This window comes from Phacochoerus africanus, chromosome X, assembly GCF_016906955.1.
Source record: "Phacochoerus africanus isolate WHEZ1 chromosome X, ROS_Pafr_v1, whole genome shotgun sequence".
Classification (NCBI taxonomy): domain Eukaryota; kingdom Metazoa; phylum Chordata; class Mammalia; order Artiodactyla; family Suidae; genus Phacochoerus; species Phacochoerus africanus.
The window spans coordinates 50044665-50062370 of NC_062560.1; the positions used below are offsets into that span (position 1 = coordinate 50044665).

The 17706-nt window shown below is 43.3% G+C and overlaps 2 protein-coding genes and 1 non-coding gene across 8 annotated transcripts in view; 2 read left to right on the forward strand and 1 right to left on the reverse strand.

Annotated features, from left to right (window-relative positions):
• The first annotated feature begins 4539 nt into the window (after positions 1-4539).
• Positions 4540-17217, forward strand: LOC125118376 (trophinin-like). 4 transcript variants are annotated; one of them, XM_047764780.1, is made up of 12 exons: positions 4540-7336; positions 8602-8690; positions 8980-10134; positions 10796-10900; positions 11016-11079; positions 11331-11410; positions 11928-12019; positions 12723-12802; positions 12897-12939; positions 13352-13414; positions 13978-14092; positions 14875-17217. In XM_047764780.1, the coding sequence occupies exons 2-12, from the start codon at positions 8646-8648 to the stop codon at positions 16807-16809; spliced, it is 3777 nt and encodes a 1258-aa protein (XP_047620736.1). In that variant the 5' UTR covers positions 4540-7336; positions 8602-8645; the 3' UTR covers positions 16810-17217. The 4 variants fall into 4 exon arrangements, with proteins under 4 accessions (XP_047620736.1, XP_047620738.1, XP_047620737.1 ...); XM_047764781.1 differs by having other exon boundaries at positions 7277-7336; positions 8617-8690; XM_047764782.1 differs by lacking the exon at positions 10796-10900 and having other exon boundaries at positions 7271-7336.
• The window catches only part of PFKFB1 (6-phosphofructo-2-kinase/fructose-2,6-biphosphatase 1), a 78876-nt gene continuing 71526 nt past the window's right edge, over positions 10357-17706 (reverse strand). For 2 of the 3 annotated variants that reach the window (XM_047764788.1, XM_047764789.1), the window contains one exon: positions 11900-12411. Coding sequence is in view for 1 of the 3 variants with exons in the window: in XM_047764789.1 (XP_047620745.1) it covers positions 12385-12411 (27 nt within the window). In the remaining 2 variants the exon portion in view is untranslated. Of the gene's footprint in view, positions 11037-11899; positions 12412-17706 lie in introns of those variants that run through there. The other variant, XR_007132822.1, reaches the window with a different exon arrangement.
• Positions 13615-13743, forward strand: LOC125119021 (small nucleolar RNA SNORA11). Its single transcript, XR_007132983.1, has one exon. It is a non-coding gene; the product is annotated as a small nucleolar RNA SNORA11 (small nucleolar RNA).

The following is a 17706-nucleotide window of genomic DNA, read 5'->3' on the forward strand; positions in this document are numbered from 1 at the left end:
AACACAAAACAGATTAAAGCCTCAAATGTAAGACTGGATACTATAAAACTCTTAAAGGAAAATGCAGGCAGAACACTCTTTCACGTAAATTGCAGCAAAATCTCTCGTGATACACCTCCCAGAGTAATGAAAATAGAATAAAAAATAAAGAAATGAGACCTAATTAATCTTAAAATTTGTTGCTCAGCAAAGGAAAGCATAAATAAAATAAGACAACTCAAAGAATGGGACAGGATATTTGCCAATGAAGTGACTGACAAAGGATTAATCTAAAAAATATACAAAACAACTTATGCAGCTGTATATTTAAAAAAATCTAATAAAAAAATGGGCATGGATTTCCCATTGTGGCTCAGTGGAAATGAATCTGAATAGCATCCATGAGGACACAGGTTTGATCCTCGACCTCTCTCAGTGGGTTAAGGTTCTGGCATTGCCGTGAGCTGTGGTGTAGGTTGCAGTTGTGGCTCGGATTTGGTGTTGTTGTGGCTCTGGCATAGCCAGCAGCAACAGCTCTGATTCGACCCCTAGCCTGGGAACCTCCATATGTCATGGGTGTGGCCCTAAAAAGACAAAAAAAGGGTAGAAAACCTAAATAGACATTTCTCCAAAGAAGACATACAGATGGCCAATACACATGAAAGGTGCTCAATACTGCTAATTATTAGAGAAATATAAATCAAAACTACCATGAGGTATCACCTCACACTGGTTAGAATGGCCATCATCAAAAAGTCTACAAACAATAAATGCTAGATAGGATGTAGAGAAAAGGGAATCCTCCTACACTGTTAGTGGGAATGTAAACTGGTAAAACCACTATGGAGAATAGCATGGAGATTCCTTAAGAAACTAAAAATAGAGCTACCATACAATCCAGCAATGTTACTCCTGGGAATATATCTGGAGAAAACCATAATTCTAGAAGTTACATGCACTCAAATGTTCATTGCAGCACAATTTATAATAGCCAAGACATTGAAGCAACCTTAATATCCATTGAGGGAGGAATGGATAAAGAAGTGATACATATATACAATTGGATATTACTCAGCCATAAAAAGAATGAAATAATTCCATTTTCAGCAACACGAATGGAGCTAGATATTATCATACTAAGCAAGTCAGAGAAAGGCAAACATCATATGATATCACTTATATGTGGAGTCTAAAAAATGATACAAATAAACTTATTCACATAACAGAAAAAACTCATGGACTTTGAAAACAAACTTATAGTTACCAAGGTCAAAGTTAGGGGGTAGTAATAAATTAGGATTTTAGAATTAACATATACACACTACTATATATAAAACAGATAATCAAGAAGGACCTATTGTATAGCACAGGGAACTCTACTCAATATTCTATAATAATCTATGTGAGAAAAAAATATGAAATGTGGTTCATTTTGCTGTACCCCTTAAACAAACACATCATTGTTTATTAAGTATACTCTAATATAAAGTAAAAAGTAAATGATATTTTAAAAATAGATTAAGTATCAAGATTTATTGTATAGCACAGGGATTTATTTCAATATATTGTAATAAACTATAATGGAATACACTCTGAAAAAATAACTAAATCAGTTTGTTTTACACTTGAAACTAACACAATATTTTAAATCAATTATACTTCAATTCAAAAAAAGAAGTCCATATTCATTGAGGCCTTTTCCTCTATAATGATGCAATGCCTCTGGCTATTTTATGTATTTTAATATATCTTTGGTTTTAAGACTTGGCTTTCTTTGAAGTTATACTGTTTGGTGTTCACTGAGCTCATTACATATAGAAATTTATTACTCACATAATTTTGGAAGCTTTCATTTATTATTTCTTCAAATTTATTTTCTACTCCAGTCTATTTTGCCTCTATTTTTGGAACTCAAATTACACATATATCAGTACCCTTGATAATATTCAATAGGTCTCTCAGTCTCTGTTCATCTTTTCCCAACCTTTTTTTTTCTCTATATTTTTCTGATTGGATGACTTCCACTACCAATCTATTTTCAGTTTCACTAATTTTACCACCTGAAGTTGAAGTCATGCAATATATACATATGCACACAATTTTTTTGGATTAGAACAACAGAAATCTATTCTCTTACAGTTCTGGAAACCAGAAGTTTAAAATCAAATCAGGTACCCCCCCCAAAGGCTTTCTCTTTGCCTCTTCATCGTCTTCTTTTTTTTTTTAATTGAGTTTGGTTTTCTTTTTTTCATCCAACATATTTTTATTTTCAGAATTGGATTTTTCAGTTATCAAATTTATATGTCTTTCTTTCTTACAGTCTGTTTATCTTCTGAGATCTTTTTTTTTTCTTCATTCATTTCAAGTGTGTTTTTCTGTGCCTTGTGCAATACATTTATAATAGCTGCTTTAATGTTATGCCTCATACCTCCAAAATCTGTGTCTTTTTTTGTTTGTCATTGGATGATTTTGTTTTCCTTTGAGAAAAGGATACAGTTTCTTGTTCTTTGATACTAAGTAATTTTTTGAAAATGTTTTGTGTAGGATCTGTGTTCTTTTATAATCCTCTGAAAATGTTGATGCTTTTAGCTGGTAATCAACTTGGCTAGATTCTGGACATTAGGTCTGGCTTACCTTTTCTGAGCTGTAGTTAAAATCTCAGTTTATTTATCAAAGATATTGCTTTGCTTATTTGATTATATGTGTGCATGTGTGGTTCAAAATTTAGACTGAGATTTTTGTGATTCAAATCTCAGTTCATTTTTCAAAGCCTTTGATTTACTCATTTAGTTAATTCCTATATTTGCATTGTCCAGCGAGAGGTGTGTGGCTTTATTCACAGTTATGCAATACTTTTTCTGTCTCTTTCTCTCCTGAGACTTCTCACTTTCATTGTATCTCAACCATGCTCCTTTGCGTGTGAGGTTCTTTTGGCTAGAAAGATGGTAGGATTTCCATCAGAGTTAAATTTAGCTACTTGTGCTATTCCAATCCAAGAGTGGGACTCTTTGCAAGACTGAGAAAGAAAAAAACAAACCTGGGTAACTTACCCCCTTTCCTATGTTTAAGTCTTTTTCACCATTTACCTCCTGTTTGATTACTTCTCTGAGTCCTCAAGTAGGATTTTTTTTTTAATTTGTCCAGTGTTCATAGGTGTCATTAATGGGGGATGTGGTTTGTAGGAGGGAAGTTTACATTCCACTTCAGAATTGGGTCTCCTAAGAGCAGGGTATTTTAAATCTCATTCAATTTCTTACTTTTTATTTAAAATTATGTTGATAATTCTCCATAAAAGGTAACCTGAATACATGGACAGACATATCAGTTTATGAACAGGATGATTTAGCACTATAAAAATTTCAGTGTCTCCTGATTTTATCTATAAATTGATCAGCTAAAACTCAAGCAACAATTTTGCACATTAATGTACAAAATTATACATTTTATACAATTGTTTCCAGAGATGATATTCAAAATATTTAACAACCTATATGGCATAGACACCAACTAATGAGAAAGATCCCTGACTGGTAGCTCAATGCCTACCAAGCCCTGCTTGATTTATAATTTTTTTAAATACATAAAATGTTTTAGATAATTAAAGGTATCTGTGCACATCTTTCCAAATCCCATTTCCCCTTCTCTCCTTGTTTATATTTTTATACTATTACAATATATGTATGCATCCATACAAATATACAGCGTAGTTTCACAGTTTTTTAAAATTCATATAAATGGTATGATACTGAACATGTCAGTAAGTAAATATCCATTTTGATACATACTTTTTAATTTATTTTTTCCCACTGTACAGCAAGGGGATCAAGTTATCCTTACATGTATACATTTTTTCCCCAATCCTTTGTTCTGTTGCAATATGAATATCTAGACATAGTTCTCAATGCTGCTCAGCAGGAACTCCTTGTAAATATATTCTAAGTTGTGTCTGATAAGCCCAAGCTCCCGATCCCTCCCACTCCCTCCCCCTCCCATCCCGGCAGCCACAAGTCTATTTTCCAAGTCCATGATTTTCTTTTCTGTGGAGATGTTCATTTGTGCTGGATATTAGATTCCAGTTATAAGTGATATCATATTTGATACATATTTTTAAACTGTTGCATAGTGTCATATTGAATGACTATGACACAATTTACTTATCAAAATTGCCTATGTCTTTGTATTTAAATTTTAGGTAGCCTTCCACTTCTGTTCTATTACAAACAATGCTGCAGTAAACATTCATTTTCATGGATCATTAAAAACATATTTCTCTTGGATACTACCTGATAGTGGAATATAGGGTTATAGGTTATACTTATCTTTAATTTTAATAGATAAATTATTAATAGATATTATATAATAGATATATAATAGATATATAATAGATATTAATAGATTATTAATAGATAAATGTATACCTCCACAAATATTGAATGCGGGATTGTTTATATTCTTTTTTTTATTGCCAAATAATACTTTATTATATACATGTACCATATATTGTATCTGTTGATGGACATCGGGGTTGTTTCCTTTTTTTCCTTCTTTTTTTATGATTTTCTGGTCACTTATGATGGAGCATGACCATGTGAGAAAAAGAGAAAGTATACATGTATGTGTAACTGGGTCACCATGCTGTACAGTAGAAAATTGACAGAACACTGTAAACCAGCTATAAAGGACTGCTTATATTCTGATACCCTACCCAACAATCTGTATTATCAGTCTTCCATTTTTAAACTTTTTTAATTTTGTTTAGCTCTTATTAATTTAATAAAGTGGTATCTTATTTTATGGTAATTTTCATTTCCCTAATTAATCCTTTATTGGTTTCCATTCAGGCCAGTCTCAAACTCAGCCTATTTATTTTTTAGTAGAAATTCTTGGGGGGATACATAAATGTAGTCAACATACATTCATACTCTATAATTTTCTAACTTGAATCCTCTGCTACAGTTTCCACCCATAAGAATTCAGTACCAGTTTCTGTAGAGGTATGGTTTTAGCTGCGAAGAACAGAAAATCTAACTCCAAACTGACTTAAAAAGGAGGGTGTTGTATAATGTATTATGAAAGTTCAGAGTTAGCAATGGATTAGGAGTGGCTTAATGTAAAAACAAAAAATGGCGATGGGAGAAAAAAAGAAATGGAGGGAAAATAGTAGAAGAGTAAGTGAAGAAGAGGTAATATAATATTTCATTCTAAAGCCTACTCTGTGAATGAGGACATGAGTTCTGGGGTCTCAGAGATGAGCCAGATCTACATGATGGGGTCTCAAAGAAGCTCAAAATGCAGCAGTGACAGTGAGTAAATCAGTACACAGAGAGCTCCCACCCACTTTGTTAAGTGCTCTGACAGACTCATGCAAATGAGTCAGGGGGAAGGAAAGACCAATTAAACTCAGGGCGATATCCAACGGTGTCTTGGAGAAAGCAGCATTTGTACCAGTCTTTTTAGGAAGGCATGGAGTATGGGAGATGGGGACAGAGACAACCCAGGTAGAGGAACAGTTTGACCAAAGGTATGACACTGGCAGAAGGCAAAACCTGTTTGGAGGATGGTGAGTCATCCACTGTGACTGAGGTCTGTGAGGGGGGTAATCATGCAGGACCTTGAATGGCAGGCTAAGGAGCTAGGTTTAAACCTGTAGGCCACAAGAACCCTTGGCGGCTATAGATACGGTCAGCTTTGTGTTTGAAACCTGACTCTGAGGGTCTCTGCAAGAATAGACTGGAGTAGAGCAGATGGGAAGCAGGTGTATTAGAGCAGAGACCCATCTCCTACCTCCAGTGTGGCCCTACACTCAGCAGAGGCTCCTCAGAGCCTTCAGTCCTACAAGAACTATTCCTTCTCCCCTTCTTTTCTGTCAATGTCCTACTCCTCCTACAGGACCCACTCAGCTCACGCATACCCTATCTGGAAACTTTCACTGCCTTCCAGTTGGTGATTTCCTCTGTGAGCCCCTCAGCACCCTGCTCTGGGATCCTTTGGTGCCATGTCCTATTCTTATGCATCCCAACCAGGTGGAGAAAGCTTCAAGGATAGAGTGTGGCTCTCATCCATTTTTGCATCTCCAATGCCTAGCATGGGTTTCTGTACATGGAAAATCATTGGGAAACTCTTCCCCAGTGAATAAGAGAAAGAGAAAGTCCATGAAGGAAAAGAAGAAATGGGAGGAGGAGAGGAGAAGACTTGGTGAGAGAGAGGGAAGGAAGCAGATAGACAGGGTGTTGGGATGATCAAGAGAAATGAAAGAGAATGGAGGAAAGGAGAACCACGGGGCCAACGTGGGATTCTTCCCTCTTCCCAATCAGTAGCGCCAAGTAGCAGGCTTGGCACAGTGAGTGTCAGGCTTTGGAAGCAATGGGATATGGGTTTGTATCCTAGTTCTGTCACTAGGGACCATGTGCCTTTAGACAAGACACTTCACATCTTGGACATTAATTTCATTGGCTGTCCAATGATGATAATACTAATTCCTCCTACATGAGTGCTTTAGAACTTGAGAACAGATGTGAATCCTTTGAGGGCAGGGATCCTATCTTACTTGCCTTTGTTTGCCCAACATCCAACAAGAGCTTTGGTGCAACAGTGTGCTCAACAAATAATTAGTAACTGAATGATTAAACGAATGCCCAGGAAGAACTGTTTTCTACACTGGCGACCAGTGCTCCATTCCACAAGGGAGAGAGGCTAAGTGCTTGCTTAGCATACCAGTAAAGGGGAACACAGTCCCAGTAAAAATTTTCAGCTAAGTTAAAAGCATCAATATTGTCATCAGGGGATACATTAAAAAACTTTAGGTAGACTTTCTTACATTTGCTGTTTTTATTCTGAATTACATACGATGTGGGGGCACCCTAACTTTTAGTGCTTAGAGCCTCTAAACATCTTAGTCTGGTCTTACGTGACCAATAGAAATGAATATGATCTAGTCCCCTACCCCAGAGCATTTTCTGGGTGAGAAATCCAGACACGCACACTGCTACAACACACTGTGTAATTAGTGTTGGCACAGAGGGGGCTGTAGAAAGCATTGGTGTGAAAATTCAGAGAAGCACAGTCTTCCTGGGGGGACCCAGGAATCAAATAGGAATGGGGATACAGGATGAGCGATAGAGAAATCAAGTAGAGAGGAGAAGAGAGTGGTTGCTGAATAAGAGAGAGTAAGCAGAAAAGAGATCACATTGGTGTGAAAGGAAAAGAAAAGTGGAAGTAGGGAGGAGGCTGACAGGGAGGGAAGGAGACCCTCTGGAGGCGGAAAGAGGCAGGATCACTTCCGGCTGGGGAGGGAGAGCAGACAGGCTCAGACCTAAGGAGAGGCTCGGAGAGAGCGGACGCCTTCTGGACTGGAGAGGTGAGCTGAGGAGCCTTGCTTTACTTAAGATATTCTGGGGGCCTCTGGGCTGGGGCTTCGACGTGTTAGACTCCACATGCCCCTAAGGTTTGAAGAAAATCTGCTACGGGTTCAGGAGCTAACCGAATCAAAGTAGTTGGACTCAGAGGTTCCTGGACTTGGTTTGAATTGGGGAGAAAGGAGGGGGCACAATCCCCTTTGGGCAACGGAAAGGAGAGATCTGGATTCTCTTGGGGCTGTATAAAGGAAGGATGCAGACCCAGTTGGAAATACAGAAAGGAGAAATGGTAAACTCCTTCAGGCTGTAGAAAATACCAGAGTCCAGTTTGGCACAGAGATAGGGGATGGAAGGCTCTGTTAACTGGAGAAAGGTCTCAGGACCCGGTTTGAGCCACAGAAAATAGAGATTGGGCCCTAGAAAAAAGAAGTGACAGAATTGCTTTTGAATAACTAAAGTGACCCGGCTCAGAGGGGAGAAAAAGGTTTAGGACCGGCTTGTTTCCTGTCTTAAAAGGGACAGAACCTGGTAGGTTTCTGGAACAAGGATTACACAAAAGCCTAAAACCATCGTATTTGTGGGTGGGGTATCCTTGTTGTAGTAAAAAACGGTCACTTTCAGACGTGGAAGTAGGGACGCGTTATTGGGGAAGGGGCAGGGTAGGGACTTACTGCAGAGCGGAGGGAGGAGGTGCGGAGAAGTACTGCAGAACGGAGGGAGGAGGTGTTTCGTAAAGGGGCGGGGCGGTGTCTGGCTGTACTGCAGAGGAGAGGTGGGTGGTGTTGGACAAGGGGCGGTGCGAAGAGGTACTGCAGAGCGGAGGGAGGAGGCCTGTGTTGGGGGAAGGGTTGGAATGAGATGAGATGCCCTTAGAAAGAGTGGGTCAGGGGCGACGTTGAGATATTCTGCTGCTCTGAGGAGCAGAGGGCTTATGTGGAATGGAGTCAGTCAGACTGTCCAGTCCATCAAAGCACATGCGTGCTGAGTTCTTGCGCTTCTCCCCCGCACCTCGGGTTGATGAGCATGCGCACTATCAAGTTGTGGCAGGAGGCGTGTGCAGGGTAAAGGGGAGGGGTCCTAAAACTGACATTTGGTTTCCTGAGGGCAAAAGCAGCTAGGATTGGGAAGGATTTGGTCTGGGTTTCTAGATATAAGAATCCAGAAGTTGAAGGGTTTGGGGCCCCTGATTTGATGAGAACCCCCTCCTTTCAGGGTAGGCAGGAGGCCTGATGAATCTCTACCTCCCTCTCATTCTTTCCTAACTTAGGCCCCTTCCCATCAGGCTCAGCTGTTTTTCAACCTTCCAGAAAGATGGATAGGAGAAATGACTCCGATTGTAAGATGCCCCTGTTCCAGGTGAGGCCTCTCTGCATTCTCTTCAGGCCATTTGCCCCATCCTGAGTTACTGCTGCTAAGCCTCCTACCACTCTGTAGTTGCATAATTCCCTGTCTAACCTGTTTCAGTCCTCTCCTGCATGGTGGAGGAGGAGGTGAGGAAAACCTGCCTGAATGTTTCCTGTTCCCTTCCTCTTCCTTCACCTTCCCCTTCAGTCAATCTACCCTTCAGAGGAGGGGGAGGCTTTGTAGAAAGGGTGGAATGTAGGGAGGCCAGATGGCTCAGCACTTCATAATCCTAAGTGTGTAGGGCCCTCTGCCTCCCCCTGGGAGCCTGGGGCTTCACTTCCCTCCAGATATACAGGCTGAGACCACAGAAGAAGACAGTGTCTTGCTGATGCATACCCTCTTGGCTGCAACAAAGGACCCCCTGGCCATGGACCCACCAGTTACCAACCGACCTAAGAAAAGCAAGACCAAGAAGGCCCCTATTAAGGCTATCACTAAGACCATCCCTGCTGCCCCTCCAGTTCCATCTGCCAATGTGATTACCACCAACAAGCCTAAAATAACTTTTCATGCTTTAAACCTGCCAATCATCCCCCAGATCAACCAGGCTTCAGCTACCATTGAGGCATCCAATACTCAGGCTTCTTCATCCACCACTCAGCCTAAGAAAGCCAGCAAGACAAAGAGAATTACTGCTAAGGCAGCTCAAGGCTCCCAGTTTCCAGCTGGCAGTGAGAGTGTCACTATACAGATCAAGTCATCCTTGCAGGCCCTAAACCTACCAGTCATCCCACAGGCTATCCAGGCTCCAGTTGCCAGTGAGTCAGCCAATTCACAGGCCTTGTTAGCCTCCACCAGGCCTAAGAAAGCTTACAAGGCAAAGAAGGCTGACAATAAGGGCGTAGCTAGTGCCACTGAGATCTCACTGGCTCCATCCACCACTTACACAGCTACCATCCGAGGCCAAATTACCTCCACCCAAACTAAAAATGCCTCCAAAGCTAAGAAGGCAACTATTAAGGGCACAAATACTGATCCTGAGCTCCTAGAGTCCCCAGATGCCACTGAGACAGCTACCAGGCAGATTGAGGCCTCAACAGCAGCTATTTGGCCAAAAAAATCCAAGGGCAAGAAGGCTGCCAATAAGGGCCCAAATTCTGTTTGTGAGATCTCTGAGGCCCCACCTGCCACTCAAATGGTCACAAACCAAGCCCTAGCAGCAACCCTCAGGGTCAAGAGAGGGTTCAGGGCTCAGAAGGTTGCCACTAAGGCCTGGACAACTGAAAGCCAGAATCAAATTGAGCAAGGGGCCTGGGCCAAGATGGCTACCTCTCAGACCAACATAAGTGCCCTTGAGACTCAGGTTGCTGCTGCTGTCCAGGCCCTGGCAGATGACTACCTGGCTCAGTTGAGTCTGGAGCCCACAACCAGGACCCAGGGCAAGAGGAAACAAAAGGTGAGATTTCTGACATCACCATCCTTAACTATTTCTTTTCCATTCCTATCCTCCCAATTTGTTCACTTGTTATATAAAAGTTTACTGAGCCTTTTTACTCTGAACCAATCTTTGTGTTCATATAAGCTGTGGGAGATGCTGAGAAGAATGTGATATAGCTTGTGCCTCTTGGCAGTTCACACATTGTTGGGGAAATAAGATATTCATACACTTAGCTACAACCTGGGTATAATTCAACTTGTATTTATGTATTAGTGACCTTGTGTCAGGCTTTGTGTTGGGTATAGTCACACAGATTATATCTTTGTGTTTTAAAGTAACCCTTACCAGCTAGGAATCATAGGTCCCAGTTTTACAGAAAAGAAAACTGAGTCCCAGATAGGTGAGGTGACTTGTTGAAAGTATACAGCTAATATAGCCACTGGTGGCCAAAAGAAGAGGAGAACTGGCCCTTGCCCTTGGTTTCTCCTCTCTTGTCAGGGAAATAAAACTCCTGCCTAGAAGACAGTGAAAGACAAGTCTGGGACTCAGTGAGGCCAACAGTAAGGTCAGGACCCACTATAGGGAAGGTTTGGGAGACTTAGGAACAAGCAGGGTGAGGAGAACAAAGCCATCACTTTAACCTGGTGACTCTGGACCTTCCTTCTTTCTGATGATGCAGTCCAAGTATCTGAATGGGGATGAGAGAGGTGGTGGTATTTATAGGCGGATCCCATGGGGCCGGAGGCCTCCGCTATCCCGAGATGTGGCCATTTTGCAAGAAAGGGTAAGAATCCAATGTTGCCCAGTCTTTTCTCTTCTTCACCTGTCCTCTTCTCTGTCATCCTTCCAAGTTTTCTGAAAACATACTGAGATTTCCCCATGTATTCCTGTTCTCCCAGGCAAATAAGTTGGTGAAATACCTGTTGGTTAAAGACCAGACAAAGATCCCCATCAAGCGCTCAGGTAGAGTCATACTAACCCTCCTCCCTGTGCTCTTCTCTCCTCTCCCCTCTCCTCCATGCCTGGGTGTAACCATTTACTTTAATGGCCTCTTCATTCTCTCATATATCCTCCTCTGCCTTCTTCTGTCATGGCTGGCGTCTCCCATTAACAGTGTTTGGGACTCAGATTGCACTGACCCTACAGGGCTGGCAAAAGGGCTGCAACTTTGGCCTTTGCTCAGCCCAGCTGCTCCCACCTCTCCTTTTCTGCAGACATGCTGAAGGATGTCATCCAAGAATATGATGAATATTTCCCAGAGATCATTGAACGAGCAAGCTATGCTCTGGAGAAGGTGAAGCGGCAGTTCTGGGGGATGGGCACAATGGGAAGGTCTTGAATGGAATGAAGGTGTACATATCCCTTTGGGGAGGACCACAGAGACTTGCAAATCCAGCCTCATCGCTGTGAAGATGAGCAGACTGTGGCCTAGGGAGGGGCATAGACTAGCCTGGGGTCACACAGCAAGTCAGTAAAATCATAGCTAGGACCCAAGCCACCCAACTTAGTCCTGGCTTATTCCTACTGCTGGGCACATTCTGTAGTGTATTTCAGATGCTCACCTCTCCCTTCCCATTTTGTCTCCCTAGAGTCCCACTAATCACAAAGGTGATTTTGATAACAATAGTAGATTTGTTAACTGTTTCTGTGTGCTGGCCACTTAGTCATTGTTTCATGTACATTATCTTTCAGATTTCTCACACACACACTCACGAAACCTTAGGTAAACAGGGAACTGCAAGATGCTCAGAAAGTTCATTGATGTCTAGGCTGAAATTTGTGATCTCATAGGATATTCTTTTACTTGGCAGATGTTTCGAGTCAATCTGAAGGAAATTGATAAGCAAAGTAGCTTGTATATTCTCATCAGCATTCAGGAATCCTCTGCAGGCATACTAGGAACGTAAGCTGGGAAAGGGATAGGGTGGGACGGAGGTTTCCATGGTACTATGCCATCCCTGTCCTCTCCCCACACCCCTTAGGAAATCAGGAAAGACAGAGCCTGAAGACCCCTGTTCCAGCTCTTACATGTAGTTAGAGCCTTGCACACAATAGTGGTACCTGATTGGGACTGACTAGAGGGTGTAGAAGCCTGGGAGAGGGCATTCCTATTGTCAGGTTTTGTGTTTCTCCAGAAGCTTCCCTGGAAAGCAGACCTGTTTTGCTTATCTCTTCTTCTTGGCCTTGGTAGAGTGGTTCTCAAAGGAGGGATTCCTGGTATGGGTGGATCATAATGCTTGAAGAGCAGGAGCATCAGTGGAGCTGTGCCTAGGATTCTCTCAGGGGCTGAGAGGTCTGCAAGAGAAAGAAAGGGTTTGCATTGCCTGGGTGCCCGGGTTGTACCAGGTTGACGGCATTCTTCTATCCTCTCAGCAACTCCAGGAAAGGAGGATGTAATTTTTCCATTTTATGAATAGAAGACTATGCTCAAGAGTTTAAGTGCCTTGCCCAGGGTCACATAGAACTTGAAGCATAGACTGGGCAGAATTATCCCATATCTGAAGAATCTGGGACAAGTTAGCCTAGTGAGCTGGTGTGTTTTTTTTTTTTTTTTTTGCAGATGGCTGCTGGACATAAACCTTCTCTCTGTCCCATTATTCCTCTAGGACCAAGGACACACCCAAACTAGGTCTTCTTATGGTGATTCTGAGTGTCATTTTTATGAATGGCAACAAGGCCAATGAGGGTGAGTGGCTGGGCTGACAGCTGGGGAGGGGGGTCATGGTTGAAATGCAACATGTTCATTTTCTATCCCTGTTTCCTTTTCCTTCCCCTTGCAGCTATCATCTGGGAGGTGCTGCGCAAGTTGGGGCTGCACCCTGGGTATGACTGGGCTCTGTCAGCACTTGCTGTTCATGTTGTCCTTTGGCAAGAGAGGATGGTCCCAGGATTGCATCAGCCTGGTGATCTGGTGGAGTGAACGGGGGTGCTGGACTGTGTAGAGGGTCCAGGGTTCTGACCTGGGTGGGTGGGGAAATAGTCCTGGACTCTCTGCTTCCTCTTTCTCCTGTGTCCTCTTTCTGTTGTAAGCTGATATATAAGATAGACCTTCAGGGCATTCCTGACAAAGAACCATCTGGCCTCACCTGCTTGCTTCTAGTGACCATATGTTCATTACTTTTCTCACTGAGCAGGGCTCATGTGCTAGAGAGGTCTTTTCTATGTTGGGAAATGCCTCTGCTCCCATATGAGAAGTTCTAATCTTGGTTCATGAGTTATTTTTTCCCATTGTCAGGGTGAGGCACTCGCTCTTTGGGGAAGTGAAGAAGCTCATCACAGACGAGTTTGTGAAGCAGAAGTAAGTGGTGTTTTGGGGCTTTCTCAGGCCCTGAAGTGTTCTGGGTGTGCTGGTCTGGTCCAGAAAGTGCTCGATCAGTCCTTTTCTTATACTAGGTTTAGAGTTATGGACACCCTGTTCCCTAGAACTTAGTCTTGTCCACAGTTCCCCTGGTGGATCCTTCCAGTGAGGGGCCAGAACAAATACAGCGCCCTTGCTATGGGGTGTGCTCAGAGCAGAATGCCCAAAGAATGGCTCCTCTGTTTACAACACACCCAATAGAAACTTGGGTTTACTCCTCACAGGTGGCAAGATACTTTGGCCTTCCTGTGACACCATGCCCTATACATACCTCCCCTGCAACACCAAGTGACTGCTTTGCACAGGGCCAGTGGCAGATGGCTCAATATTGGAGGTCAAGACCATGAACTGTGTTTGGGAATGAACATAGGAAAGGAGGGTTTCAGAAAACCTTCTCCAGGAGCTGAGATTGGTATTTGTTTGGAGGAGGTTGACAGCTGGTGCCAAGTGGTTAGGGAACAGGTTTCCTTGGTTAGAAGCAAGTTTCGTTTCCTTTCTCCAAGGTACCTGGAATACAAGAGGGTCCCCAACAGCAGACCACCTGAATATGAGTTCTTCTGGGGCTTGCGCTCCTACCATGAGACTAGCAAGATGAAAGTTCTCAAGTTTGCATGCAAGGTAATAGGAGCTGTTCTGACCTGGCATATTAAGGGTACAGGATGCCTGTGGCTGGGGCAGGCAGTATACAGGGATGGGTATGTACAGGGTAGTCTGTAGTTCATATATAAATATAGGGAACTTCACTTATGTCCCAGAATGCTGCTTGACATAAAATTTACATTGTTTCATTATTAATACTTTGTGTTAGTCTCCTTGACTGCCATAACGAAATACCATTGACTGGGTGGCTTAAACAATAGAAATTTATTTTATCATAATCTTGGAGGATGTAAGTCCTAAATCAAGGTCCAGCAGGATCAGTTTCTGGTGAAGCCTTTCTTCCTGGATTGCAGATGAATACCTTCTTGCTGTGTTCATAGTGGAGACAGCCTCTTCTTTTAAGGACACTAATACTTATTGAATCAGGGCCCCACCACTATGACCTCATTTAACTTTATTCCATAAAGACTCGACCTCCAATTATAGTCACATTCGAGGCTGTGTTCTTCAACATGTGAATTTTGGGGGGACACAAACATTCCATCTATAACATACTCTCTTATCATTTCCCACATTACAGATGAAGACACTTAGTCTCAGCAAGATTAACTTGTCCAAAGTCACACCGCACCTACATTATCAGAACTGAAATTGGATCTCAGGACTGACCCATGATAGAGCCCTAACAACCAAGAATTTTTTTAAATGCTGCTATTAGTTTTATACAAAGCCCATGGTAGGTACTTAATACATAATTATAAGTGTTATTTTCCTTATAATGATTGTAATTCTCATTTCAGGTACAGAAGAAAGACCCCAAGGATTGGGCTTCTCAGTACCGGGAGGCAGTAGAGATGGAAGTCCAAGCTGCAGCTGTGGCTGTGGCTGAGGCTGAGGCCAGGGCTGAGGCAAGAGCCCAAATGGGGATTGGAGAGGAAGCTGTGGCTGGGCCCTGGAATTGGGATGACATGGATATCGACTGCCTAACAAGGGAAGAGTTAGGCGATGATGCTCAGGCCTGGAGCAGATTTTCATTTGAAATTGAGGCCAGAGACCAAGAAAATGCAAATGCCAGCACCAACATTGACTTCAGCAGAGGAGCTAGCACCAGAGCTAACTTTAGCGATGGTGCTAGTATTTGTTTCAGTGGTGCACCCAGCCCCAGTGATGGCTTTGGTGGCAGAGATGGCATTAGTTTTGGTAGCACATGCAGCACCAGTGCCACCTTCAGCAGTACAGCCAGCATTAGCTTTGGTGGCACACACTACACTAGTGGCAGCTTCAGCAGTGCAGCCAACATTTGCTTTGGTGGCATGCCCAACACTTGTTCCACTTTCAGTGGTGGAGCCAGCATTAGCTTTGGTGGTACAGCCAGCACCAGTTCTAGTTTCAGCAGTGAAGCCAGCATTAGCTTTGGTGGCACACCTTGTACCAGTGCCAACTTCACAGGTGGAGTTAGCCCTAGTTTCAGTGGTCCACTCAACACCAGTACCAGTTTCAGTGGTGGAGCCAGCTCTGGTTTTGGAGGGACACTCAGCGCCACTGCTGGCTTCAATGATGCACTCATTACAACCACCAGCTTTGGCAGTACACTCGGCACCAGTGCAGTCTTTAGTGGTGCACTTAGCACCAGCACTGCCTTTGGTGGCACACTCAGCACCAGTGTCTACTTTGGTGGTTCTCCTAGTTCCAGTGCCAGCTTTGGTGGCACACTCAGTACCAGTATATGCTTCAGTGGTTCTCCTAGCACCAGCACTGGTTTTGATGGTGTATTCAGTACCAGTGTCTCTTTTGGTGGCTCTTCCAGCACCAGCACTGACTTTAGTGGTACACTAAGCACCAGCATCTGCTTTGGTGATTCACCCAGCACTAGTTCCAGCTTTGGTGGTGCACTCAGCACCAGTGTTGGCTTTGGTGGTGCACTCAGTACCAGTGTTGGCTTTGGTGGTGCACTCAACACCAGTGCTGGTTTTAGCAGTGCTGTCAGCATTAACACTGGCTTCAACAGTGTACCCAGCACCAACTCTGGGTTTAGCAGTGTGTTCAGCACCAGTGCTGACTTCAGTGGGGCACTTAACACCACTACTGACTTTGGCAGTGCTTCTAGCACCAGCATTGGCTTTGGTGGAGCCCCCAGCACCAGCTTCTGTTTTGGCAGTTTGTCTAACACCAACCTATGCTTTGGTGGCCCTCCTAGCACCAACACCTGCTTTAGTGGTCCTACCAATGCCAGTTTTGGTGATGGACTCAGCACAGGTGCTGGTTTCAGCTTTGGCGATGGGTTAAACACCAGTACTGGATTTGGTGGTGGACTGAGCTCCAGCTCTAGCTTTGGTGGTGGACTGAGCACCAGCACTAGCTTTGGTGGTGGACTGATCTCTAGCGATGTCTTTGGTGGTGGACTGGGCACCAGTGCTGGTTTTGGCAGCACACTTGGCACAAGGGCTAACTTTTGTAGTAGCCTCAGCATCAGTGATGGCTTTGGCAGTGAGCCTAATACCAGCTTTGATGGAGGACTGAGCACCATCATTGGCTTTGCCAGTAGTTCCAACACCAGCACTGGCTTTACTGGTGAACCCAGCACCAGCACCAGCTTTATTGGTGGACCCAGTTCTATTGTTGGCTTTGACAGTGGACTGAGCACCGATGCTGGCTTCAACAGTGGACCGAGCAATGCTGCTGGCTTTGGTGGTGGAGGCACCAGCCTTGGTGCCTGTAGCTTCTCCTATGGCTAGTGAGGTTTCAGGTAATTACATTTCCACAGCCAAGGCCCATGGGGATGGGTATAAGAGCTGGGAGATGTTATAAGAAACCCCAAGGTGGGAGGGCAGGGCGGGAAGATGAGCACAATGAAGAAAGAATGAGAAAATAGTGTATTCCGTGCGAAAATGTGTTTCTGTATGGTGTTTTGTTTTCACATTTATTTCCAATGTTTATAGATACTGCTAATAAATTGCAACAGTCAATGGAGTCAGGGTACATCCTTGGAATCTTTGTCCATGCAGCAGTCTAAGCAGATATCACCAATCAGCTGAGGGTGATACACTAGGAAAAAGTCCGTTTGCCAGTCCTGCTTTGTTGTTTGCTTTTTGTGTCCTGTCATATTTTGGTATCAGAGTTACATTAAATTTGCAGTGAATTACTGTTTGTTCTGTCTTTTAATGTGCATAGTTGTTGTGAGTGACAGTTGGGTTCATAGAAAAGCTAAGTTTAGCATGGCTCTGGGGAAGTTGGGCTCCAGCTTTAGACTAAAAGACAAGTGTGACTTCAGTGAGATAGAGATCTGGGGAAAGCATGGCAAGCAAGAGGGATACTACCTTAAACTAGGATCTACAAGGGGAAAGCCTGGAGTAGAAGACAAAGGGAGAGGGTTCTGGAGAGTAAGTATATATTCATTTTGAGATGTTTGTGTAGTAATGGAGGTAGAGAGAGGGAGGTTAAGTGGAGATAGACATGGGAACAGGGAGGGTTTTCTTGGGATAGAAGAGACCTGAGCACGTTGCATGCACTGTGGGGCAAAAGCCAATAGGGAATGACAGGATATAGATATGGGATAGTCAGAAATTGACTGAATTAGCCCATCCTTGAGAAAGTGGGATGGAATAGAATGCCAGAGAATAGAGGGTGTCCCT